This window comes from Aulostomus chinensis, chromosome 9 (assembly GCF_037954235.1).
Source record: "Aulostomus chinensis isolate RoL2024-O1b breed Wild chromosome 9, RoL_Achi_v1.0, whole genome shotgun sequence".
In the NCBI taxonomy this organism is placed as follows: domain Eukaryota; kingdom Metazoa; phylum Chordata; class Actinopteri; order Syngnathiformes; family Aulostomidae; genus Aulostomus; species Aulostomus chinensis.
In genome coordinates this window covers 23,097,391-23,123,445 of record NC_141328.1, presented here as the reverse complement: position 1 = coordinate 23,123,445, position 26,055 = coordinate 23,097,391, and the positions used below count along the sequence as shown (strand labels likewise).

The following is a 26,055-nucleotide window of genomic DNA, read 5'->3' as shown; positions in this document are numbered from 1 at the left end:
GATAGAAAACGACCAATCACAGGCTGGCTCGTAGATGACGTCATGTTGGACGACCCCAACAAACCCAGACACTGAGAGAGCCTCTTCAAAAGAAAAAAAAACAAACAAGAAAAATAGATAAATAATAATTTGCTTTCACAATGAATTTAATTTTAATTTCCGAAAAAAAATCCTTCATCTTATACATTTAGATCAAAAACACACTTCGTAGTATTTCAAAGGCTATTCGACCAACAAAAGTCGATCATAAAACAAAATTCTTGCACTCTTGTTTAATTATTCTATCAATGCCCTTTATATTACCTGTATACTGCATTTTTTTCTATTCTGTTTTTTGCTCAATTTAAAAAAAAAAAAAGGCGACCGGACTTTGATGAAAATGCAGCGAAACCTAAGGTTATTCGTTAAGGGTAAGGGTTTCTTCCTGGTTGGCAGATTCTTATTTTACAACGATATACTCTTGATATTTGCTTATATTATAAAACAGGGTGATATTTTGTCATTATTCTTGCATCAGTCAATATTTTAGAGAGGAAAATTTTGTCTTTCCTAAATCAATGAGGCCCACCACAGTTGAAGTTTGGATTTATTCCAGTTTGTGTGGACGGTGACGTAATGCAGCTGAATGGTCCGAGGGCTCTGAATAGCCGGTAAAACTTGCTCAGGGGCGAAAATGGAAACCAGGCTGTGGCTCACTGATACAAATCTGTCACGTCATGTTAGTGTAAAAGCAATTTCAGGGGTCAAAATCATTTTTAACAATAAATTTCCATGATTTTCCCACATTTTGGGGGAATTTTCATAATTATACAGTCTTTAAAACCTCTTAAAACACATGAAAAACAAGAAAAATCAATTTGAAAATTCACCCGCATGTATTAAGCTAAAGCTAATGAAAAACTATGTAGTTTGATACATCAACATGTGTTTTCAAATAAATCAATATTACCCAAAAGTGAACCAAATCACATACTCTAATAGTCAGGTATTTTAAAAAGAAATTTACACTGCTTTTCCAAAATTTCCTGGCTATATTTATTTTAAAACTTTTTCAGCCCTGGAAGTTGTTTTCCAATTCTAACGCTTTTCCAGGTTTTTCCATGACTGAATAAAACCTGTCCTTTTTAATCCTAATTTTCTATCAATATAGTAAGAATGACTTTTTCCAGAGGTTTGAAATAAACATCTGTGAATTTAGAGTTAAATATTCACTAATAATATAATGCATATTGTTACTGTCACAGGTAAACTAATGGACAGGTCTTATGGAATAACATGCTGTCATATACTTTCCGTTTGTTATTAAGAGAGGTTAAACTGCGGTCAGTGCTGAATGAAAATGAAACAAATCTGAATAATTTCATAGATAGGAAGTCCAAAAAGGAACACGCTACTCTGATTTCAGTAATTTTCTAGTATTTCCATTTCCAAAAACAATAGATCTGTGGTTTTGTTAAGCCAATCAGTGGCCTGTCAGGAGTATCAAAATGTGAAACCGCCGCAGAAATTCACATAACGTCCAATAGATGGCAGCACAAGTCTAAAGTTCTGATCTGAGTCGTCTGGGGTTCAACATGAGGTACTTAAAAAAGTTGATATCTCGTGTCAAAGAAAAATTTGGACCTGAAGGATGAAAAGGACCAAAAACTGGATGTATGTTTGTCCTGATTTTTAATATTCCTCAGGACTTTGTGGAACATTAGATACAGTAGCCAGTAGCCACAGATTAAACACCCAGACAAACTGTAACAGGTCAGCTTGTACTTTGAGTTTCCCTGTGAGGAGAACCGTCAATTGTATAAAATGACAGGACAGAGGAGCCAATGCTGATTCAACAGTGGATAAGAAATTGTTTATTTGACTTGAACATAATTACAAGGAAACCAAACAGTCTGCAACATTCTAGCTTCAGTGGGAGCCGCTCTAAGTGAATCACACTCAACACAGTAGGTCATCTCAAACTGCTTTTTATTACATCTTAAATAACAGTACATTTTAATATAGTTTCTATCTTGCATCCAGCTTTCGGTTGTACACTGACTGACTTTAAAATTAAATACAAAAGGTGAAAAGGGAACAGTGGGGGTGCAGAGCTCTACAGTTATTTGATGGAGAGAAGAGAGAGAAAGAGAGAGAAAGAGAGAAAAGGAAAGGGAATTTAATTAATTTTTAACATTTTTTATTTCATTTTATTTTTTGCCAACTCCAGGCCTAACGCACAATTACAGCACATTTTTTTTTTGTACAGAATGTCGCAGAGAAGAAAACAGAATGGAAAAAATGTCACTACTGCTAAAGAAAGAGCGTCTCTGTTTACAAGGAGAAGGGAACAACAGAAAATTCTGCCATTCAGATGCTGCAAGATTTTTTTTTCTTCATTTTTTATTAAAGGACAGAAAAAAACCTGTTATAAAATGTTTTTCTTTGTAAATGGAATTTTGTTTGCTACAGAAGGAATGAAAATTTATTTGTCCCATTGTGTATGTTTAGGTGAATGAATGTATGTATGCATGTGTGTACAAATTAAACATTTACTTCTTAATTTGTGGAATCCCTCCCAAGTATGGACCAAGTAACCGTTTATGTTGCAGGGTTTTGCTTCTCGAGTGCATAGCTTTGACATTTTAGTTGAATCATGTATGCACAGAGTAGCCAAAAACAAAAAGAACTTAAAAAAAGAAGAAAAAATATAAATACCATTGTATTGATATATTCAACAGGTTATTTTCTTAAAGAAAAACATCAAAGGACTTAATTCCATATGCACCTTTTTAAGCAATTCTACAGCATGCGATTCTAAGAGATAACCCACCCATGGCAGACAACCAAAATCTTTTTTTTTTTCTGTTTTTAACTTAAAAAGTTTCAATATCATTATTTTCAAACATTGATTTATACAACATGTCATTCACAGAGTAGTAACTGCATTTCCAAGCACGGAATGGGCACCTCTGTTAAAAGAGAAACGTCCGGAGTGAAACTGTGCTGAGGAGGGGGAGGAACCCCCGACCCAACCAGTCACAGCACCGGTCCCAACCACGGGCAACAGAAACCAGGGACAACAAAACTAAAGTGAAGGAGAAAACAAAACAAAACAAAGCAAACAAACAAACAAAACAAAAAAAAGGAGGGGGGGGGGGGCGGCGGGTGGATTATGATCCGACGGGTTAATCTTCATTTAATTAGTCTAGACTGTCGCCAGACAAAAAGGTGTAAGAATGGTTAAAATGATTTGTTTTTGTATATTTTTTTGTTGTTTTTCGTTTTAAAAACGAGCATTCATTATCATAAACAGCATGTGCTTGGTTAGTTAACTTTTTTCTTTAGACATTATTCTATATATGCAAAGTTAAATTTTTGTGCAAACAAAGATTTGTGGACTACACTGGAGAAAAAAAAAGGGGAAGGAAAAAAAAAAAAACAACAACAATAAAAGTATCGGGGGACTAAATATACAGAAGGGCCAGAAGTGGCTTGAGGACTCCCTGTTGAAGCTAAATTCTCTTGTTTTTGTTCTCCACCGGGATAAAGCTGAATTTAAAATGACATGATCTGGAGGTTTGATTTGAGTTTGGAGCTTAAAACATTCGTTAAAATGTGTAAAGACTAGGAAATAAAACAAAGCTTTGATCCTCATTTTAAACATTAAATGACAGTTCGCTGATCTACTTCTCTTCGACAAAAAAAAAAGAGAGAGAGAGAGAGAGAGAGAGAGAAAAAAAAGAAAATAAGGAGAACAACAAAGAAACCAAAATAAACATGGCCAAAAAGCTATTAAGCGTTAGATCACTGTCATGTAAGAACCTTCACTCAGACCTGTGTTTAATGAGGTCGCAGGACACGTTTGCTTGGTGGTGGCAGCAACGGCGGAGGGTGGGCTGGGGCGGGGCTTGTATTTTCACTCGTTACAATACCAGACCATGGTCATGGGAGGAATGCACAATTTTTCCCTCCGTTCCGTTTGGAAACTACTGAATTCCTCAAGCTTTTACTTTCTTTCTTTCTTTTTTTTTTGTAGCTGAATGAGTGACAGACAATTGTGCTCTTTTAAATGAGAAGGAGAGAAAGAGAGAGAGAATTTTTGCCCTTGATAGTTTTTGGGGTGTTTTGAGTCAGTATCATGGTGTTTTGAAAAGATTGGATATGCAATACAATTGAACATTGTGAAGTTGGAATGGTCTTCCACTCGACTTTGGAGTCTGGACGCCATCTGGAACAAATGAAGGAAAAGATTCTTTGAGATCGTTGCAAACAGTGTGGATCAGAATTTCGTATCAACTTTTTAACTGTTAGCAATATTTCTAATTCAAACACACTGCAGGAGCGACAACAAAAACAAACAAAAACATTTTACTCACAAACTAATTTACTTTTCAAGCACTCACAAATGCATGTCTTGAGCTTGCACAGACATCTTTTCACCGCTGCATCACTTCTTCATGACTACAGGATGCAGAAAGAACCAGCTGAAAGCTAGTGGCGACCCGCTCGACCAAATCCCCACACCAGCAAAACTGTTCCAAAACATCCGTTTCCAAAGCGTCACGCTGCATCACTAATTAATTAATGTCTAAGAACAATAAAAGTAATCTTTTGGGTTTGGTGCCCATTCACATAAACCTGAACCAGAAGGGTTACAGCGTGTGGTTGAGGGTTGCCAGTAGATTCAAGATAAATATACGTCTTTCTGCATTCTTGAGTCATGAAGAAGCAAAAGGTCTTTTAGAGATCAACACAACATCAATGACTGTGCAAATTCATGTATTAAGTTGAATTTTTGAAGACAGGTGATTTCTGAGCCCTCAACACTAAGAAACACAACTTAGTCCATAACAGCCACCGCACAACAAAGATGAACAAAATCATCTACAAGGATAAAAAAGAAGCAGCTGTGAATCCATGACGATTAGCTTGAGGGGCTACTATGTGTAGTTGCTCCGATCTCGAGTTTCATCAGTTTCTCATGCTGCACCTTCTTTTCCAAACACCAGATGGCAGTATTTACACACTCCATTGAAATCGAGCTCAACTTGGCTGATGATGTGTTACTCAACTCATTGCTCCCAGAGACAGACCCCACCATCGTTTACCTTCAGACTCTAGTTCCAGATCTTGAGGAAGCTGTCCCAGGACCCTGTCGCCACTGCCATGCCGTCATCGGTCACACCCAAGCAGCTCACCCGGTTGTCATGACCAGCCAGGACACCTGCAGAGACAGCAGGAGGTGAGTTAAAGCAGCACACCTGTCCTGTCTGGTGGATACCATAGACTGGCATGATGTTGCCAAACATTAAAAATGATGTCAGAGATGAGGGGAAGCAGGTTTAGGGATGTTGAACTGCGCTTTTTTTGGAGCAGCAATACTCCAGATGCTTTTGAACGTTGACCCAGTATGATAACCAATATTCAAGCCATTGAAGCATCAAAAAAGTGTATTAGAAAAGGCTCGTCAGATGTGGGCCTCCTCTGATCCCTTCCCCACCATGGAGTCAATAATTGTAAAGTATTCATGCCTCCACTGGGGTCCCTTCACTGCAGGAGCAGGTGATGCCTGGTGTCCTACCAGATGTGTAAGAAGGCAGCGTTTCTGCTTCTTGCTCAACACTTTCTTCTGCGACTGCTTTTAGATGGAATCTCTCTGCAGCTGTTACAGACAGGTTACTGGGACTTCTGACACCCAAGTATTGTTTTCTGGTAAGACTTGAAAATGATGACGTATATGTTGATGTGCACAATCTCATCTGGAGGCCAGTAACATGTCAAAATACTAAAACTAAAGAAATACCTCAAGACCACATACAGTCGTACACCACTCACAGGCTCCACTGGCACATCTGCACTTGACATTGAGGGGAAATGTGAGCTGTGTTTCAGTGTAGTATTTTTTTTTTTTTTTTAAACCTGTCAGTGACGAGCTGCGGACCAACTTCAAATTGCACACCAGCAATTTGAAGAGAGGGAGTTTCTCCTCCTTCTATAGCTTATCTACTGGCTTCAAATCTATCATTAGACTTGATGAACTGAAGCTCGCAGGGTGACTGAGTGCACAAGCAAACCGAGAGAATGGCGTGTGGCTGCTGTCAGCTGATCGGAGCAGGACCGGGTGAGCAGTACTGTGAATGTAACTACTGTACGTGTGCAGTGTTTCCCATACATTCATTTATTTGCAGCGGGTCACCACAAATAAAAATCGGCCCACAGCAAATTTATCTTTTATTTTTGGAGCCGGGCACATCGATCTTGTGCTCCCTCTCTCTCCTAAAACAGCAGCATAGTGGTTTTGCCTAGAATTTTTGTGATTTTTGCTGTACGCTCCTCGAATGAGAGCATCTGGCAACATGGAAGTTTTACCCCCTGCAATTTAATCCAGTGAGAGGCAAAGGTGCCAATCCAGAATGCTATCAGGACATACCGCACCTCTAATTCTGGGCCAGAAAACTTCCTCTTTAGTCTGAGTCACTATGGTGCATCCTGAGAGAGTCTGTGCGTAAATCTTCCTCCAACATTTGTGTGACCCTTCTCTGGTGTTCTGATGCACTGTGCTCAGATGTGCTGCCCCCGGTAGATGGCATTAATCGTGGTCAACTGGCTGTGCCTGTGTTCCTAAATGTACACTTCGCAGGTTACCTGCAGGTACTGCCATTTCCATCAGTGTTGGCCCTAACCTCTCAGTCATGTGCTCAAATATTTATCATATATGATAAGAGCTTCCTGAGTCTGATCACTTGAATGAGACGCTATCACTGCATTCCTGGTACTTCGATACCATCTGAGCGAGTATTCTCTGTCACTGGTCTCAAAGTCAACAAACTGACACCCCAAACATGTCAATATGTTTCCTTAGAAACAACAGACAGCTGTTTGTTTTGGTGAGGGCTGACGCAGGCGCTTGACAATCACTGATTACCATTCAGAATTAAAAAAAAAAAAGAGCATCTGTTGTAGATATGAACTTGGGTTTATCATGTGGTGTTTGAATTACACGACAGCAGTGAAAAGCTCCTCTCAGATTTGAGAGGGCAGTTGCACAATATTTGTAACTTTCCAAAACCAAGAAAGTGAGGGCCACGCCCACTTTCTGGTCAAGCGCAGTTGTGAAAAAAAGGGGAGCCTAGAGTGTGCTGAATATTCTGTGTGTGACAATCCTCAGATTTCTACTTCCTCTACTGTTTTCGGCTATTGCTGAATTCTGCCAACAAGCTGTGTGCTGGCAGTGGTTTTCTCTAAACAGCCGGGTCATAAGATGCTCAATTTCTTGTGTTTTTTTTTCCACTTCTTTATGAGATATAGGGCAGATTAGCTGCCAGACTAGGTGTAATTAACATGCATAAAGAAGGTAGGATTTCTGTCTGATGAGTTAAATTACCTCTAAAAACAATCTCAACATCCACTGTCTCTATCACTTGTTGTATGTGTAGTTAATATGCCCAAGACACACTCAAGACTAATACCTCCAATCAAGTACTTGAAATTCCTACTATTCATGGTTCAACACCTCTAAAATCTCTCCCCCGTGTAGTGGCGTACCAGCACGGTCGGCCTTCAAAGTGTCCCAGACGTTGCAGTTGAAGTCGTCATAGCCTGCCAGCAGTAGGCGGCCACTCTTGGAGAATGCCACGGAAGTGATACCGCAGATGATGTTGTCATGTGAATAAACCATCAGCTCCTGGTCAGCACGCAGGTCAAACAGCCTGCAGGTAGCATCGTCTGAGCCCGTGGCAAAGGCATTGCCATTGGGGAAGAACTGCAAACAGTGTCAATGTTGATGATTTACCGTCAACAGTCAGACACAAGAATGACTTACACCTTTTCTGGATCTTTGCTGGTAAGATTTGACTAGCCCTCAAGAACGGAGTCTTACTTTTCTATTTGTAACAAGTAAGAGTATGTGTGCTTGTGTGTGTTTCTAGCCTTACACAGATGGCATTGATGTCTGACTCGTGGCCAGTGAAAGTCTGTCGGCACATTCCTTCTCTGATGTCCCAGAGCTTGGCCGAAGCATCGCAGGCTCCAGACACAAACAGCCTGGTGTCGGGTGCCAGGGAAAGACTCATGACATCACCGGTGTGACCAGCAAATGTAGTTGTCTGCTGACCAGTTTCAATGTCCCACAGAGCACTGTAAGGAAGACAGACAAATTACAGCTATGACACATAAAAACAACAGAGCGCTTTGAAAAGTACCAGACATTGAAACTGAAGTAAAATGTGCTGCTTCTTGACGCACATACGACTCTTCAGATTTTTTTCACCGATTTTGCTCAGAATGATTGTGCTGGCTGGACATGTACTTGTTCCTAGGAGTGACTTAAGTGAAATAAAGTAAAATGCAGATGCAGGCAATGAATTTCACAAACAGATTTACTCAGATAAGCGGTTGTTCTGTATTTAGAAGCACAGTTGAATGGTAAGCATCAATATATCGTTATTTGCAGTAAATTACATTTTAACATAATTCTTATATCAGTTGAAAACCGACTATGCCAACAAATGTAGGTCATATAAAGTCACCTATATAAGTCATTGAGTTTGTTCAAGGCCAGTTAGCTTCATTGGTCTTTCAGTTTCAAATAAAAGTTTAGAGTGAAATGGAGTAATAGCATCAAAATACTTCCCCCTTCTCTATGGTACCACTGATCCGAGCTGGACGATAAGATGCCGACAGGCTCCCTCCTACGGCTGACTACGGTAGATCATGCCATCAACCCAAATAGGAAACTGATATAACTGTCTTCTCTATCAATAGCATTTACGAACACAGAAGCTCTCAGGGCATCTTAAAGCAAGCAAATACAATGGTCTTTAACTTGTGATGAAACTGAGTTAGGGAGACAATGAGGTCATTTTTTGTTCGTGTTGGTGGACTGGATTGGGTGCAATACTAAAACTCACCAGGTGGTGTCTCCAGAGCTGGTGACAATCTGGTTGTCATCCAGGAAGCGACAGCAGGACAGGTAACCTGATGGGAATCAAACACACCGATTGAACTCACTCATACAGGACACAACTCCTAGCCTGCACACAGGAGAGCAGTCAACACACCCACAGAGAAGGCTGTGTGCATTGGACGTGGGTGCGTGTTGGAGATTCATTGACTGATTCACAACCAGACATAAAAAAAACAAAACAACAACTGTGGGGCATCTTCCGGTTCATGACTAGCTTCCACAATTCATCTTTTAGTAGTTTGTAGTGTGTTTGTGTGTGTGTGTGTGTGTGTGTACCCCTCCCTATAGTGAGGGAACTAGAACTAAAATGCTGACACACTTCCTGCATCATGTGACACTGATCAGATGAATGCTTCTTGGCTACAAGCTCGGCACTTTCATTAGTTTGAGCTGGGATGCAGCTCCAGCCAGTTCTCTCTTTTATAGACACAGAATGTGACTGGAATCCGTCTGGTGTTAAAAATGATGAGGCTTACACCAGTACAGAGGGGTTACACGGAACAGCAAAGCCAATAACAGACAGCTTACACCCAACTGGCCATCAGGAAGAAGGCCCCAAACATTTAAAATCTTCAATGCTTGATACAGCTTGGATTCCAAAGTAGCTGTGATGGCTTTTACATGTTCTCTACCCAAACAGAGTGTAGAAAAATGCATACCATCGTCAAAAAGTGCTGTGTCATAGCAAGATGACAAACATTTTTACATGACCTTTAGGTATGATTTTGAGTAAATGAGTTCAAGCGTGTTTTATATTGTCACTCTGCTTAGGCAAAGTAATGTGCACAGATCTGTTGAAAATTTAGAACTAAATTTATTAAAATCAAAAAATGTGCTAACCAATATGCTTTGGGCTCTGTGCAGTATTATGACCCTGCTTAGTAGAAGCTAGTATCTGCAGGGATGACTGAACGGGGATAAGAAACCAATCTGGGGGATGGAGTGTACAGGATGGGTCCACAGCTGGTTTTCCATTGCTGTCACCTAAGGACCCTCCTCTCACTATCCTGGAATGCCTAAAACCTGACTCCGAAGCCAAAAGATTTACAGTTTGCCACAACAAAATTTAGACTACAACACGATAGTCAGCTTGATGCACAAATGCCCTGAGAGCCATCATGCATCACCAGGATGTTGGAGGGACACGACTTTTTGTTGAAGGGATTTTAAGATCCGAGTCTCTCCAAGTCTGCAGGAGGTGTTCTACATAGTGAGTTTTAGTGCAAATATGATCTGCAGTATCTGCAGAATGTTCTGACCTTCAAAAATCAGCAGGGTCGGGCAAAAGTTAATGAATGTGTGCAGCCCACCTGTGTGGCCAGCCAGCTCACGGCTGACACGCACATTTCCCTCACGGGTCTTCAGGTTGTAGATGGAGCAGATGTTGTCCAAGCCTCCACAGGCAACATAGTTCCCAGAAGGTGCATAGGCGCACGTCATCACCCAAGAGGAGCGCAACGGGATGGCGTGGACCTGGAAGAGAGGAGGAAGATTTAATATTAGATAGTATGCAGTGACAGATGGGAGCGAGAAGAGAGGGCATGTGACCAAGTGTGTCCGCAATATTGAGTTAACCTTTCAAGGGCACTATAAATAGCATTACTTGGCACAGACACTTGTGAATTCTTTTATAATGAACCCAGTCTTTGTTGATGTAAACCAGTCTCGTTGTCACAAATATGGGAGTAGTGATTTGTGCTGAGTTGAGCTTTGATGAGCAGGTTTGATGAAGGTTCGCCTGACAACCATTGGGGGGAAAAAAGTGTAATAGTATACAAATTCATGGCCAACGGTTTTTGCCACGCATCTTTCAGTTGCAAAGCATGAATGCAGGTAAACGAACTCTACCTTTGCAGTAGAAACTCTGATCTGTGAATTCAGGCCCACAGACTCAGAGGGCGAGAATTTTTTTTCATCCACCCAACCAAGCATCTGCTGAATGACTTAATCAAGAGCTTGAAGATCTTATGCATATTGTGACTTGTAACAGAGCCACGTTTACATTTTTCCTACATTTGAGGCCGTGTCACCTGAATGTGAATGTTAAAGCCAATTGCTTTTACATCCATACTTTTGCAATCACATTGGGAATTTTTTTTTTTTTTTTTTAAATAGCAGTGGATGTGTGACCGTACTGGGTTACTGGGTTGTTGAGAACACAAGTATGAAACACGCTGAAAGTAGAACAGCGCCCTGTGACAAAGTTCCCTCAACACTTCAGTCAGCAAGTACAAAAAACACTACTACACATGAAGTACAAATAACCTTCAAAGTGTTAAAGCTTGGCAGACTTTTCTGTTATTACGTTATGCATGTTAGTTTTGGTGCAAGTAGATATGACTTTTTCCAATCAGTAGGTTACAGCAATATTGAGTTGTTGTCTTCAAGATGGAGCCATAGTTTGTGTAGTAAATCACTGTTAAACAGAAGTGATTCTATGTTTTTAGCATAAATGTAGTAAATCTGCTCATGACCAGGGTGACTCAGTACTTGAGTATGAATACATGTTGCCTGGTTAGGTTCCTGACTAATTAAAGATTAAGGATTAATTTGGTTTACTCATCTTCAAGCAAACAATATAACACCTAAAGCAACGCCAAACACCAAAAAGTGGTTTCGCTTTTGATGATCAAATATCTGGGAAGTTTCTCTTTTGCAATGTAACCATTCATTTACAAGGTTAATCACATTTTTTCATGTAACAATGCAGGCAAACAGTTGCTTGCAATTTGTTGAATGCTTTGGAACACATACACACACACGCATATATACAGTTAACGTTTTACCTTGTTTGTGGTGTAGCTGTCCCAAATAATGAGTTTTCCATCCTGAGAGGCGCTAACCAAAAGCCTGAAGAAAACAGAGACAAAAAGTTGGGATAGTCATTTTGGTTGGCTCCATTGTCATCCATTTCAACCAGACAAGCAGGAAAATGTGGGCTTGTAACTGATATGTGCTTAATGACAAGAATGTACACAAAAATATGCACATTTCATCGAATCACATGATCAATGCATTCTGTACATATTTAAAAATATATGCAGGGTTCCCTGTAAGCAATGTCCTGAAAACATTTCCTGACTGGATGCTCTATTCAAAGAAATCAGTTTAACATCTCCCCAACTGAGCAGTTCATGGAGCGCAGAGTTAATACCTGTTTACTTAGATTATACTTATCATCCATCTAAATTGTATCAAAAACAGAACCTTCCTTTGGGCACCAGGAGAAACAGCAGCCAGGTTTTCACTAGTAGATCAAACGAATGCTTCTCCAGGTGAAGGACACACACACACACAGACTCTTGACTTACAGTTACAGTACACTGCTGAAAGCTGAAAACTTGTTTCTGCAACTGATGATCGAAGGTAACAGTTTCAATGGTGAGTCTACTGACTAATAAAACAATCATCAATTTAAATTTGCCCTTAAAGGACCTCAGACTGGGTGTTTGTACACCCAGTCGGGTTCAATGGAACCAATGCTCTTGGTGCTCGCTCTGTTTTTTTTTGTTTTTTTTAACTGCGGCTAGTTTGTGGGGTCCCACCAGTAGGCACTGTGACAGAGGATCAACAATGAGCATATCAGACCTGTAGACCAGTTCTCATAGGAACAGGTAGAGGTTCCGTTTTCATACTGGACCTCTCTGAGGTACCACTGCAGCTGTGCGCTGCAATCTGGGTGAATCCAGCAAAAGTAACCACAGCAACGATCCCAAAGCACACAGGAATAGGAAAAAGAGTGAGCACATCAAGGCCAACTGGGAGTTTGTCAATCTTAACTACCAGGCTGGCAGGAGTACCCTCACATGTGCACACTCTGACAGCAAAGCAGTGGACAGAACCATCTGAAGAATTAATATTCCAAAACAGAAAACATAGTAACTTAAGGTTAGACTCCACATTAAGTTCCCACACAAAATGAGACATGAGGGAGAGAATGAGAGTGAGCATATGTCAGTTGGGAAGTGATGATGAAGTGTTCTGTTCTGATGGGCTCACTTTCTGACATCTTCTTGGTAAAGGAAAATGAGGTCAGCGCAGAAGTGTCAAACCTGTATACTCTGTCAAGGATAGCAGCAGGCTACTAGCAGCATAAAGACATCTGATTGTACTAAAGTTCTCCTCTTTCTTGATTACCTCAGTAAACATTCTAGTTTGTGGTCTAAATATTTACTTCAGAATCATCTTCAATAAAGCATGAAAATCATTTCATAAATTCTGTTCCCATTTGGGGTGAAATAGATAACAATACAGGATGTTTTCTGGGTGTGGCAACCTTGTCATTGTTACATCGCAACCATGGTGGAGCTGATTCAAGTTAGAGCTGCTCCACTTCTGGTTCCGAAAAATCTGGCAAGACACAACTTGCAAGATTCAAGCCTTCAAAACAGGAGTCAACAGATGGGGGACATCTAGTTGGCTATGTCCTCATCTTTAATTCTGTCTACGCTTTCCAACAAAAGCAAAAGATGCATAAAATGAACCAATCAAATATTCTTTACAGTTGTTTGCTTTCTGAATCATAAAAACAAAAGATTCTGAGTCCACGTTAAAATGAGGGATTGTGTATTCATCAGCTCTAACCATGAGGCTGTCAAATGTTATTGTCACGCAGTGTGTGTGTTCAGCATGCGTGTGATATGAGACAGAATAAAATACAACCACACTTCATGTACAGTCTATAAATTTGACTATTCTTCGAATGAACTTCAGTTTATGTAATTTGCTTCCACATTAAAGCAAATGCATTCAGCTACAAACATTCTATGACACCAATATGACAATGATCTGCAAAGGTGGTTCATTGTAAGATTATGTTGATAAATAGCAATTTCTTGAGAAAAATACTGCATTTTGCATCTCAATGGCATTTGGGTAAACATCAATATTGGTTACAGAGTCCACAGAGTACTGCACCCTGAACATTTGACTAAATGTAATAGTAGCTACAGACAGGAAGTGGAGCTTACTGATGGGTTTCTTTGTGAAACTGCAGAAAACACAGCCTCCTCTGAATTAAACCAGTGTCTTCAGAGGGCTAAAAATAGCAGACTTGGCCTAGACTCTGGGTCAAAACATCTTCATGTGACCTTCTTTCTGGGTGGCTAAATCTCAGCAGGTAGTCTAATAAATACCCCAACTCCTTTGGGGAGTGGAACATTAACAGATGAAACAAACAAACAGAAAGAGCTGACGGTGGGTAAACACAGCAGTAGACATTTTCTTGGATATTTGACTGGGAAGATGGTGAGGTGACATTGCAGTTTTCCGTGATCTCTCTGTGGACTGACGTACACCAGCACTGCAGCGATTAGCTTATTGGTTGCTTAGGTGAAAGGTGTGTACAACTCCAGGGAAAAGGCTTTATGAAGTGAGTAGTGTTGCTTCATGTGCCTTGTAGCCTCAACATAGCTCTGACAAAGGCTGACTCCATTTTGAGTAATTCCTCTACCCACACACCCAACTCCCTATGCACAAACATGGCCCACATTGACACACAACATAGTAAACCCTAAAGGATGGTGTGATGAGTTGCATTCCCAGTAAAACATTGCACAAAAATGCATTATCTGTTGTGCGTGTGCATAAATATCCTGCAGTTGTGACGCAGGAACATATATTAATCTGATGTCTTTGGGCAGACCTAAAATAAAGACCTGTTTATGGAAGTGAGATTGGGCTGTTGTGGAATATCATGATTTGACAAGGACCCCGAGGAGAAGCAACCAGCACAAAGACAGCCCAGCATGCTTTTATAGCCATTTCCTGCATTTAGGCGGGGGTGGGGGCAGAGTGATGGGATGAAATATTTAGTTAATGGACTGAATGGACTTGAATGAGATTACCTTGAATCAGTGCCCCAGTGCATGGCATAGATTTTAGCCAGATGCCCCCTCAGTGTCCGTCTAGTACGCATCTGAATTCGGCCAACAGGGTCGATGTTAGCTGTGATCTGAACAAGGAGATCAGACAAAACATTTACTAGAAATCTAATTTCAAATAGCCTAGAACAGTGAAGTGGCATTTCTACTGGTTAAACATATCACAGCGCATGAATTTATTAAGTTTTTTTTTCATAACTAAGTTATAACAACTGTGCACTTAGCTGATAGAATGAACATATTTCTTACCTGAGACAGGGTAGCATCTGCACACGCTTTCCTGGCATCCTGAAACACAACAATGCAGGAAAGTCTTTTTTAGCCCACTGTGTCTGAATCACAGGCTAGGTAGCAAACAAGACTTCTTCTTCTTTTTTTTTTTTTCTGTGTTTGTAGTACATATTTCATTGAGACGTGCGTGTAAGCTGCAATTTGATGTCACACACGACATGTAAGTGTAACAAGGCATAAACAACAAGCTGATCAGACAACCCATCTACAATATTTCCTTCAAAGGAGGTGGAACTTGAACTTAAAATCCTCAAGTGAAGGTTAATTACCTCTGAAGTGTACTTCAGTTACATTCTACCATTACTCTCTTCAGGAGCTGAGCAGTAAAACTGACAGAGCAATATACTGCAACTTTTTGGTCATTCATGGTACCCATATTCCAATCCTTAGTATTGATATTTATTGTCTTGATGACATGGTGTCTTGTCCAATTAATTTTATTAATATCATGGGATGTACATATTACTAGACAACCTGGGTCATACACTGAAAGTTGTATTCGCTTATCTCTATCTTGAACTTTTTAGTAAATTATGGGCATCGCAATATTTATCACTTGTATTGTATTGTAACATACTGCGATGGAATCGTATCATAATCTATGCGTCCTGAGGTCCATTCACAGCCACAAACTATCCAACTCTAAGATTCATGCTGCAGCTTTGTTCTGAATAATAATGACAAAGATTAAACCCCAATCAGAAACACTTCATTCATGCTAATGAAAACACGTCATCTTTAGCAATAATTAACAGTCACGAACAGTAACCGACAAGTGGCCCCTGCTGAATCGGAGGTTGAACAGTGTCTCTGCTAACAACAATGAGGGAAAAGTGTCAATTAGTCCGGTAGAAAAATGACTTTAAATGTTTAGGTCACATCAATGTGACGACTGCATCCATCCAGTCTGGAGTGAGTACATGGAACATGATTACAATCCTTTTAATTGTATAGCTTGTAGATTGGCACAGATTCACTTTCACTCAGCTGACAAGGAAAGTAGCTCGGGGAGTTAGCAAGCTAGCTAATGTAGCAAACATAAGCATGAGTGACAGAGGAGGTGTCACAGGAGAAAAGATAATGCTCAATTCACCCCCACACCATCTAATTGTACTTCACAACACTATTGTGAAGTGTGATCGTTTTACACTCCGTTCATTAACATACTATATTGTGAATACCTTTTTAATCACTGCCTGACACTGCTTTAAAAAGTCTCTTACTTAAAACTTACGTTAATTTGGATTTGTAAAACAAACAAAACAAAGCATATGAATAAAATACTTACTCTGATCTGGTTCTTGAGCTGCTCAGCCTCCTGGCGTAGCTGATCCAGTTCACTCATTTTCACCTTCTAATGGGGTGCTTCGCTCCGCCGCCTATACTTTTGCTGATCTGGAGGAGACAAGACACAGGAGACTCAACATGAATGATGAATTTTTTTCATTTTGGTATCAATAACAAGAATACATTTACTTTAAGATGTAGTTGCAATGATGTACACATAGATCTATATAGGAATAGATTTATCCATTTTGGTAGACCAGTTACTGCAACAAAACTCGACTTAATATTACATAATATGGCGTAAATCCCATCTGCAGGTCCCAGACGAAGTCACAGGGAACCTCAACAGCCAAACCTTTTCTAGACAGCTCCAGAGTTTTCCTTCCCAGCTTGAAACTGTTACCTAGCAACAGGCACTTGGCAGCTACTCCAGGCTTAAGATAAAAAATTTTGAGGATGATGTTGAATTAGCTCCCTCTCCCCTAACAGCAAACCTTAGTGCAAAGATCTGGCCATGCCGTACCACTAAAAACCATTCCTCAACAGCAAAGACAATAACAAATTATCTAGCAAAAAGTTTTTAAAAAATCCAGTCAGCCATAAGAAACAACAACGTACCCCCTGCCGTCAAAGAGAAGCAAGGATTAAGAATCCAGATATCAAGAAAGCAGAGGGGTAGACCAAGAAACCAGCTTGGGCGCTGCTGGGAACCCAAGCTGCAGACGTGGGTGTCGCTGCTCTGGCCTCTGGACACTAAACTCTCCTCCAATGTCATTCCTGTAATCCTGGGACACAGTTGATTCAGCTCCTCCAGCCAAATCCGGTTAAGACAAAACCTGCTGATGATCCTAAAAGCAGTGGCTATCCCGCTGACCCCAATCCTCTGGTTGACACTCTTAGCACTGACACTTTCACTTTCCATTGAAGAAAAGATATATTCAATTAAAACCAAAAAGACTGTTGTGAATATGATGAACTTTGGCATCCAGTCCAGGAGAGATGTTGGTCAACCATGGAAAGTGCAATGAAAATGATCATTTCCTGTGACTGTGTAGGTCCCTTCAGCCTACTAGTCAATACTCTACTCTGAAACAGTTACCATCAAGATGACTTGTAATGTAAGTGACCACATCCTGCAGAATTACTTTGGGGAGGGTTTTCCCTTGATACACTTGCATCCATTCCAAAAACAATTAGCCCTTGCAATTCTTTAAAACTGAATTTCCTTGCAAGAAATGTTTAAAGAACCATTAACTGTCAAATATATTCCAACTACCATTGTGCAGCAGATGCAGCTTACCTCCCTGTTTCCCTGGGTTTCAGTATAGATCCTTTGTCCAGGGCAGTGATGAGACCTTCTGAATGAACAACTTACCCTTCAGGCACCTGACACGCAAGTAGCTACCTGTCACCTGATTGGCTGGGGCTGTTAAATGGGTCTCCATCTATGCAAGGCGCCTTAACGGCCTAATCTTGTTGATAAAAATGTCTTGTGGTAGTATCACTAGCTAATTCTTATCATCTTGGTAATATCCCTGTGTAAGTGGAAATGTGACCCACCAATGGCCTGTCAACATGTGCCAGGAGATCCTTTTACCTCACTACCAAACATTAAAGACCCACATAGCTGAAAAAGGTGACTGTAGTTTATATGCTCTAATGAATTAGCACAGGGCACCTTCACGCAGCCCCTCAGTTCTCAGCCTCTTTCAGACCCCCTCCCTGAAAGCCCATATGTTTCTGATTGGCCCACTTCTGGGAGACTGGTGAGGGATAATATCCCTTTTGCTTCATGGCCAAAAAGTGTGCAAAAGCATTTCTGCAAGACACACTCAACATCCATCTAAAATCTTCCAGGACCGTTCCTAAGCAGAGAGGTCAAACAAATTTAAGAGACAGATTGTGAGGCTGGATGGGTGCATCCCTGTACTTGATGGGCATGTGCTGCCTGGAGCAGATGACTGTAACCCATGTTGCAATGTCAGGGTATTCCAGGTCATCTGAAGCCTGACCTTTTTTTTTACTCTTGCAGGGTGATGAATTGTTGCCGAAAGATCCATCACAAGGTTTCGTTTGAGTTAATATTGGGGGTTACTGATCATTGTAACAGTCCTTCTTTCAAATAAGATTGCTGGACAGAAAACTTTAAATGTAACCACTTTGTCAGTCGGACCTAAAAATCCTGCCATAACTGTTGAACTGATGTATCAGTTTTATCAACAGTTATCAGCATCTACGGTCATCTTCTCAATTACATTTTTGGTGGTGCAACCAAACATACCATTGTCACATTACGGACTTTCTGCCTGATGCTTGTAGAATGCGCCATTATCTAAATATGATGGCTAAATCAAAAATAACATGCTACCGACCTACTTTCTTTCTGCTATTGATAAAATGTCCTCACAAATATCAAACATAATGTAACAAAGTTAATAAAGTCAAATTTAAACAACTCTGCCAGGAGTTTGCAATATCTTTATATCTACGCTGTTGGTGTTTTCTTATTATGTGCTGCAGCCACTTTCACTTATTTCTTGTTTTAAGGATTTTTTAAAATTTTGTTTTCACTTTTTAGTTTCAACAATGTAAAACACATGCTCAGAAGGGCTGAGGTCTGTCAGGAAAAATTAAACTAATTATTCAATCTGTCCTGAAGTTGTGTATACTGCTGACTGTTTTTTTTTTTTTTTAAATGAAACAAATTATCACATACATATTACTCTTAATTTTAAAGAAATAACATTATCTCAACAATCAGATAAATCCCAACTTGATGGAGAAAAAAAAGTATACTAATAGAAACAAAAGGGAGGGAGTGCTTATTAATATTAGCAGCCGAGGTGTGATTCAGAGGATTTTTCCTGTGCGCTGCTGGTGGGAGTGATGAAGGCAATGCAGCCCAGCAGAGCCTGGACTTCACTGCCTTCCCTTTCTGACTGCTATTTTTAGAGAGGTGTTGGGGGAGGAGGAGAAAGAGGGAGAGAAGCAGACTTCACATTTTCCAGCCACTCCTATCTGCTCTGACATCTAGAGCGCAACACAGTGACAAGGAGAGGGGAAGTGTAATTTGACTCTGAACACACACACACACACACACCACACATTCGTTTTTCTCCTTCCCATCCAGCAAAGAGGATGCACACCCTCTTCACTTTTGCACGATACGAATTTCAGTAGGTAGGCAAAGTGGCCTTCCAACATTTAGGGTGAACTCAGATGAGACTGCCCCGGTTGATTACTTATATGGAGATAATCGTTTTTATGTTTTGTTTCTGGAAATTCTTCTTGCGTTGAATGTTCTATGATAACTGTCGATGTTCTGGCGTTTAAAATGCATCAATGAAACAACAACAAATGTTCCGTTAGAAGGGGACACATACCATGCACCTCTACAAGCATAAAGTTACAGATATACACACATTAGCTTACCCTGCGTTCACATGGTTGTAACTACAGGTTAACAGGCTAGCTAATGTAGCAAACATGCACAGGCAACAGAAGGAGTGCGACAAGGCAGAGAGGAGGCAGGTCCGTTCAGGGCTTTTACAACTCGCACATGCCTCCGATCTGCTGCTAACTACCCCCAGGCTAATTAAAAGTGATGTGGCAGATTTATCAGGAGTGGGCCAATCTTTAAAAACAGACCCTCCAAGGAAAAGGAGGGTGGAACACATACAATAAGAATACTTTTACAAATGGTTTTGAGACGATAGTGTTGGGCGAGGTCGACTACAGTATCATGAGAAGGCTGCAGGAATTAAATACTGCTGTGTTGTTGGAAATAAAGCAATGAAACAGAGCATTCTTGGCCATGAATTCACCAAGTGTCATGCTGCCTGCCTGTCTGTGTTCTGGGCTCAATCAGAGCCTTTCATCTGACCCCGTGGCAGCACTAACAGTAAAGTTTGAACAGACAAGCACTAAGATGCGGAACTGTACAAGCCCTTTCAGTTTAATGCAAAATTGATTTAAATGAAACTGTAAAAATCATTTTGCAGCCGCTGGTGTGCATCTATGTCGCATGTATGTTTTGTCTCCAGGTCCTGCTTATTTTCTCATTAATGCAGTTGGGCTGGTCAAAACCAAGATGTCTGGGTACATCAGCAGTTGTACTTTGTCTTTAGGTCACCCTTAGTGTGTGTCTTTCAATCTAGCGTCTAGTGCTTTTGGTTTGGCTCCCTGTGTTTAGTAAGATGACTACCTAATCAGCCCAACACAGGTCCAAAACTTGATTGTGTTGAACTTGAAACGAAGGGCATTTTAAACTCAACATTGAATATGTGTTGGACTATTACCTTTCAAGCTAAGTGATACGGCTGGAGGTTGAAGTCAAAGTGAGTGAGAGGCAGCGACGGCCACAAAGGTGAGCAGGTCGTTTTTTATTTTTTAAAGAGACAGCTAAATGAAATTAACTGGCTCTCTACTGCCAACACTCATCTTTTTTGTGTCTAGCGCTAGCAATTGGTGTACTCTTTGTCAGTCAGTTTTCTAAATAGTGTAGTACATAAAACTCTAAAGGTGCACAAGTAATATACTTCTTAAATATACTTCCATAAGGATGACCAAATTGCACATTTTTGTCAAAACAGCATCACAGTGTAGCATCCTGGACTGGTCCGTTACCCTCCAGGTCAGTGAACATCTTGGGAGGCAGAGCTATACTACACTGTGCTGCGCTGCTCTCAGCCTCTCTATGAATTGCTAGTGATCCGTTTTGGTGATTGGTGACTAAAAACCATTATTACAGATCTACCAGTAATGTAATTTCAATAAAAACATCCAATAATGATCAGCGGCCAATAAAACAGTACTTTCCCGTATATACAAATTTTTTGATTGTCAAAGAAAAGAAGTTCGGCAGAAAAAAAATTGACCTGTTGGAAATCTCATTTGAATATCGTTTAAGATTTCAGGATAACTTAACAAAAATGTTAATGTTAACCCACAGATGTGGGTTGCAGAGAGATTTCAAACCCATGTAAGCAGCAGGCGCAAAAGAATACAACTTTAATACAATATTTGGCTGAAGGGTTGACAACCCAAGAGCCACCATGATGACATAAGGAGTAGAATAGACAATGAGATGTTCTGGTGCACAAGAGGATATAGGCAAGAGAGGCAAGCTGGAGGACAGAGCCAGATTAAACTAATGCGAGTGAACAAGCAGAGGACAATTGGGAGGAGAACTACTAATTAACCCCCTGGTAAAGAGAACCAAGGCTCAGTGAGCTTTCCAGCACTTCATACTGAGCAATGGAGGTCTACACTTACTTTGCCTTGAATTCTTGGCCTTCAAAAATGTTTTTTTTAGCAACACATTTCATGTTAAAAGGTGAACTTACGGAGCTAAATGCATTGCACATGTCATACTGGCAAAACATCTTGATTAACTTTGAGTTTGTGATGTAAGTCAATTATATTGTGATGTCTACAAGTCATTGGAATAAAAAATAACAGGGATGCATCTTACAAAAAAATGTATAAAACAAAAAACATTTCTGGTGGTCGCACCTCTGTTTTATGAATCAATAATAGCTTGCCAGTGGTGAAGTGAACCTAATGTTTGCCACAAGCTGCAATTTACCCTTAATTTGCTGCCGAAGCTCAGCTGCTGCAGTCAGAAATTAACAATTGATTAATTAGCGGTGCTGCTGCCAGGCTTTGGACATGTACGAGTAGGATATTTGAACGTGAATTCATGCTTAAATTCCTTGAAACACGAGTTTATTTCCCCCATTTTGGTTTAAGCAAGAGGAAGCTGCCATGTAATGTCAACTGCCACCCTGGATCTGTCTCAGTTAAGTGAGCTAACTAAGATATCCTCTCCCTGAATGTGCAATAACATTACTGTACAAATGTACTGGCTAGTTAAATACTAGCTACTATACATAGTCATGATGTCTCCAAGGTAGTCAGTTTAGCTCAAGAAAATAACCAAATACACACAGACACACACACACAAAATACCACAGAAGCTAAATATTAGGTGACATTAATCAGAAGCCGGTTTGATTGTCAGACTGCAGTGAGAAGTGTGACCTGGTGTAAAAACCTTCTACACAGTAGCTACAAGTATATCAGCTTATGAACCTACTGTTAAGACATGGGTTTAGCAATACATATAACCTCTAAGTAAATCACAGCACTGCACAGACAGCTTTGGGCTAAAAGCTTTTCATTTCAGGAAAGCGAATGGGGTTGAATGACTGAGCAGTCACACCTTCAAGTGAGTGCAGAAGCTAGCTAGTTAGCTTAGCTGTTCCAACTCACAGGAGCTCATAACTAATCATCATGCTGAGCATCTAGAGACACTTGAGCCAGCAGCAAACCTCAACATGATTCTCCCATGTAAAGACTGAAACAAGGTTCTTTGTGGCAGGTCCGTGATCAGTCTGGCCACAATCCTGGTCAGCAGAGATTGCTAGCATGCTATATCTGCCTCCACTTCTGTTCACTGGACACTCGCTGATCCCCATCAACAGCCGCCCAGGCATGACCGCCAAGCTTGTACCCACGCTGCCAAATCATCCCTAAATCTATCGCTTCCTCTGGTGTCTCTGTAGTGGTTTCACATATATCAGCAGGGGTGCAAAAACACCACCATTTTATACAGTCAATAGTCCGACAAGGCTATTTCTCAAATGAAATGCTCTGTCTTGATGTTGATGAGTTTAAACTGTTGCAAGAGGATACATCAGGAAGATATGGCGGCTTAAAAACATGTCTGAGTGTGTTTGCTTTAGAATGTTGGGTGAGGGAAGAGTTTTAGCGTCAAAGGTGATTTGTCCAAAAATGGACATTGAACATAATACACATTTCATTCACTATCCAGCTGTGAGACTTCAGCACAAAGCCATGTCTTAAGCACAAGCCCCTGTTTAAAGGGTGGGGTTTAATAATTTAAACCCTCCTGCTTGGGTAGCAGCTGCCCCACCCTTTGCTTTCATGAGAGCTGTCCCCGTCTCCCCTCCAGTACAGTATGAGGTGCAGCAGGATGTGGATGGTGCTGGTCCTACGAGTCAGTAAGTGGCTGGCTGTGACGCTGCAGTGATCATCTGTTTTACTGCCTCCACCTTGATTATGAGCGCACGGGCTCTCTTAAGCAGGCGTTTCCTCTTTAAGGGTGTTTCCCCCTGTTTCTCTCTATCTCTCCCCTTTGTCAAAACATTCAGCGGATGTGGCGACAGTGCACACATACAGACACACTACACAAATACACATACTCTGTGGTATCTGCTACAACTTCAGCTACCTGTGTCCATCTTGGCTTTGAACCAGGTTATGCAATTATTTGCAGTACAAGGCCAAGTCACACATGACATCCTGAAAGACAGTCAGTACGTTTATATGCACAGTTGAGTCGAGCTACTGTTATATTTAATCAGACTACTGCTGTTGTCCCAGTACACGTGAATGGGGAATAATCATAAGTCTGCCGAGTTTGTCTGCTTCCTGACTGGAAGGTGGCAAGATGCCCCCTTGCAGCTGGGGCTGGAGGCAATCAAGGCTTTTTTTCCAGTTCGCCTTTTCGTCATCATACACAAAAACAAGTCAACAAGTGGCAAGTGCCCCCCATCTTAATTAACACAACATTCACATTAAAATAGTGAAAAAGCAGCATGCGCCAAAAGGAAGCATCTAAATCAAATGTCTGAACCACCTCAGCTGACTACAGTACATGTGAAGGAGGAGTGGTTCTTGAGCGAGCTCCTCTGAATGTTGGAGCTCTTCAACCTCTCTCTACACGCCAAGCCACCCTGCGGAGGAAACTTCTATTGGCTGCTTGTATTTATGATCTCACTTGTTTGGTCCCTAACTAAAGCTTGTGAACAGAGCTGGATCGGAAGAAAACATGAGAAAAGAAAAGAAAATCGTACACAATCAGGGTGAGACACGGTGTGTGGCGCAACACCATGATAGACTGGCACTTCACTCAAAATCAACTAGGTTGCAGTTAAGACGAGCCAATTCTGGTTAGAAAATAGTTGGTTAATCATCCATTTTTAAACATTAACTGGCAAGAATTCAGCCTGATTAATATGCCAGTTAAAAACATTACTGCTTCCTGAGGCTGGCTACTTTTAGCAAGGCTACATCAATGCATTCATAGGAAATCACAACCACTGGTGTGGGTCATCTCTGGGTCTCAGTCAGCAGAATTGGCATCAGAGTAAACTCAGGGTACACCAACATTTTTGCTAACATTATTGGCAATTTGTGTGAGGTGTTTGCTATGTCTCGGCACAGCAACAACAACTTTACACATAACTTCCTGGCAATGATCAGTGTTTTTGTTTTTTTTTACAGACTGTTCACGCTATTGGACACATTGAACAGTTTAATACAAACTAATACAACAGCAAAGAAAGAAAATCTGCTTTTTGTTGAAAGGATGTAATAACTGAATGTGAATAACATCAGTACTGACAACCAATTCAAACATTCCAGATCAGACAACTGCACTCTTAGGTCATGATGCAACTGGAAAAGAGGTGCAACTTCATTTCTCTGCATCATTTTCATCCATCAATTCATGCAATATTTAGAAGCATTCTCTTCTCTTAGGCAGTTCTCTTATTGTTCTCGTCACCTCTGAACTCATCAGTATTGACAACAAGCTAACATAATGATCATTTCAAATTTATTAATTTCTTTTCTTACAACCTCAGTCTCTGGACTACTCGAATAAATGACAACCTGCAGAACATCGAGGTGTAATGGTGGGTTCCACCTGTCTGTTTAGAGCTGCTGCACCTTGAGGGATCTCGAAAGGTTTAACGTGTTGATTTTAAAGCCAAGTGCTGCTTAAAAACAATAACATTTTTTATGAGGTTTATGAAAATGATAGGTCTCCAAACATCTTTGGTGAATTAATGCATCCATACAATTAAAATACATGGTTATCAGCTTTTTACTTGATAAGCTTTGACACCCCGCGGTCATTTCACCACTTAGACCACAATAGAGTCTAAGGTAAAGATCATGATCTACAGACTCCAGTTAGTTCACCGTCATTAATTTACCTATTTCAGAAGATTACATCATTTAGAGGCGCTTTAAGCCCAGTTTACACTACACGATTTTAGGCGTCGGCGACGTCGGCAACTTCCCTTCCCCAAATCGAGGTGAGGCACTAACGACCGCCGCGACAAAAGTAATGAGGTGTCAACAGCTTGAAGACAATGGACTGGGAGGTCACATGCGACGTCGGCGACAAAAAGTGGACATCTACCACCGCTACATATCCAGGACTTGTCGCAGTGACGTAAAGCTGCAGCCAATGAAAGCAGACATGGGAGGTACCGCAAACCCAGACGAAAAGAGCTCCAGCAGCAGGGGAGCCGCGCATAGCGAAACATCAACAACAACAAAAATGACGAGAGGCATGGATTCTACAAAGGGTTTGCGATATCCATGGACACAGGAGGATCTGGAATGCTTGGTCGAGCATTGGTGTGAGCACCCCTGCCTTTACACTGTCTGTGTTTGCCAATCCATTCCTTCGCCCACACCCTCTTCCTCTTTTTTTTTTGTTTTTTTGGCTACATAGTAGCGCACAAACGACCTGGAGGGCTGCGTTCTGCTCCGCATACACATTTACAATGAAAGGGGCGTGCGCTGCGTTCAAGAGTTTTCTGGCCAGCT

The 26,055-nt window shown here is 40.8% G+C and overlaps 1 protein-coding gene across 3 annotated transcripts in view; it reads right to left on the bottom strand.

Annotated features, from left to right (window-relative positions):
* Positions 1–1,951: 1,951 nt before the first annotated feature.
* gnb1a (guanine nucleotide binding protein (G protein), beta polypeptide 1a) overlaps positions 1,952–26,055 on the bottom strand; it is a 38,060-nt gene continuing 13,956 nt past the window's right edge. Inside the window, exons 1-11 of one of the 3 annotated variants that reach the window (XM_086214322.1) lie at positions 17,708–17,856; positions 16,409–16,515; positions 15,079–15,117; positions 14,794–14,900; positions 11,734–11,797; positions 10,258–10,420; positions 8,892–8,958; positions 7,917–8,118; positions 7,528–7,744; positions 5,091–5,206; positions 1,952–4,210 (exon numbers count right to left, since the gene is read on the bottom strand). In XM_086214322.1, coding sequence (XP_086070448.1) covers positions 5,100–5,206; positions 7,528–7,744; positions 7,917–8,118; positions 8,892–8,958; positions 10,258–10,420; positions 11,734–11,797; positions 14,794–14,900; positions 15,079–15,117; positions 16,409–16,465 — 1,023 coding nt within the window. In that variant the 5' untranslated portion in view covers positions 16,466–16,515; positions 17,708–17,856 and the 3' untranslated portion in view covers positions 1,952–4,210; positions 5,091–5,099. Of the gene's footprint in view, positions 4,211–5,090; positions 5,207–7,527; positions 7,745–7,916; positions 8,119–8,891; positions 8,959–10,257; positions 10,421–11,733; positions 11,798–14,793; positions 14,901–15,078; positions 15,118–16,408; positions 16,516–17,025; positions 17,186–17,707; positions 17,857–26,055 lie in introns of those variants that run through there. The other 2 variants (XM_086214324.1, XM_086214323.1) reach the window with 2 other exon arrangements.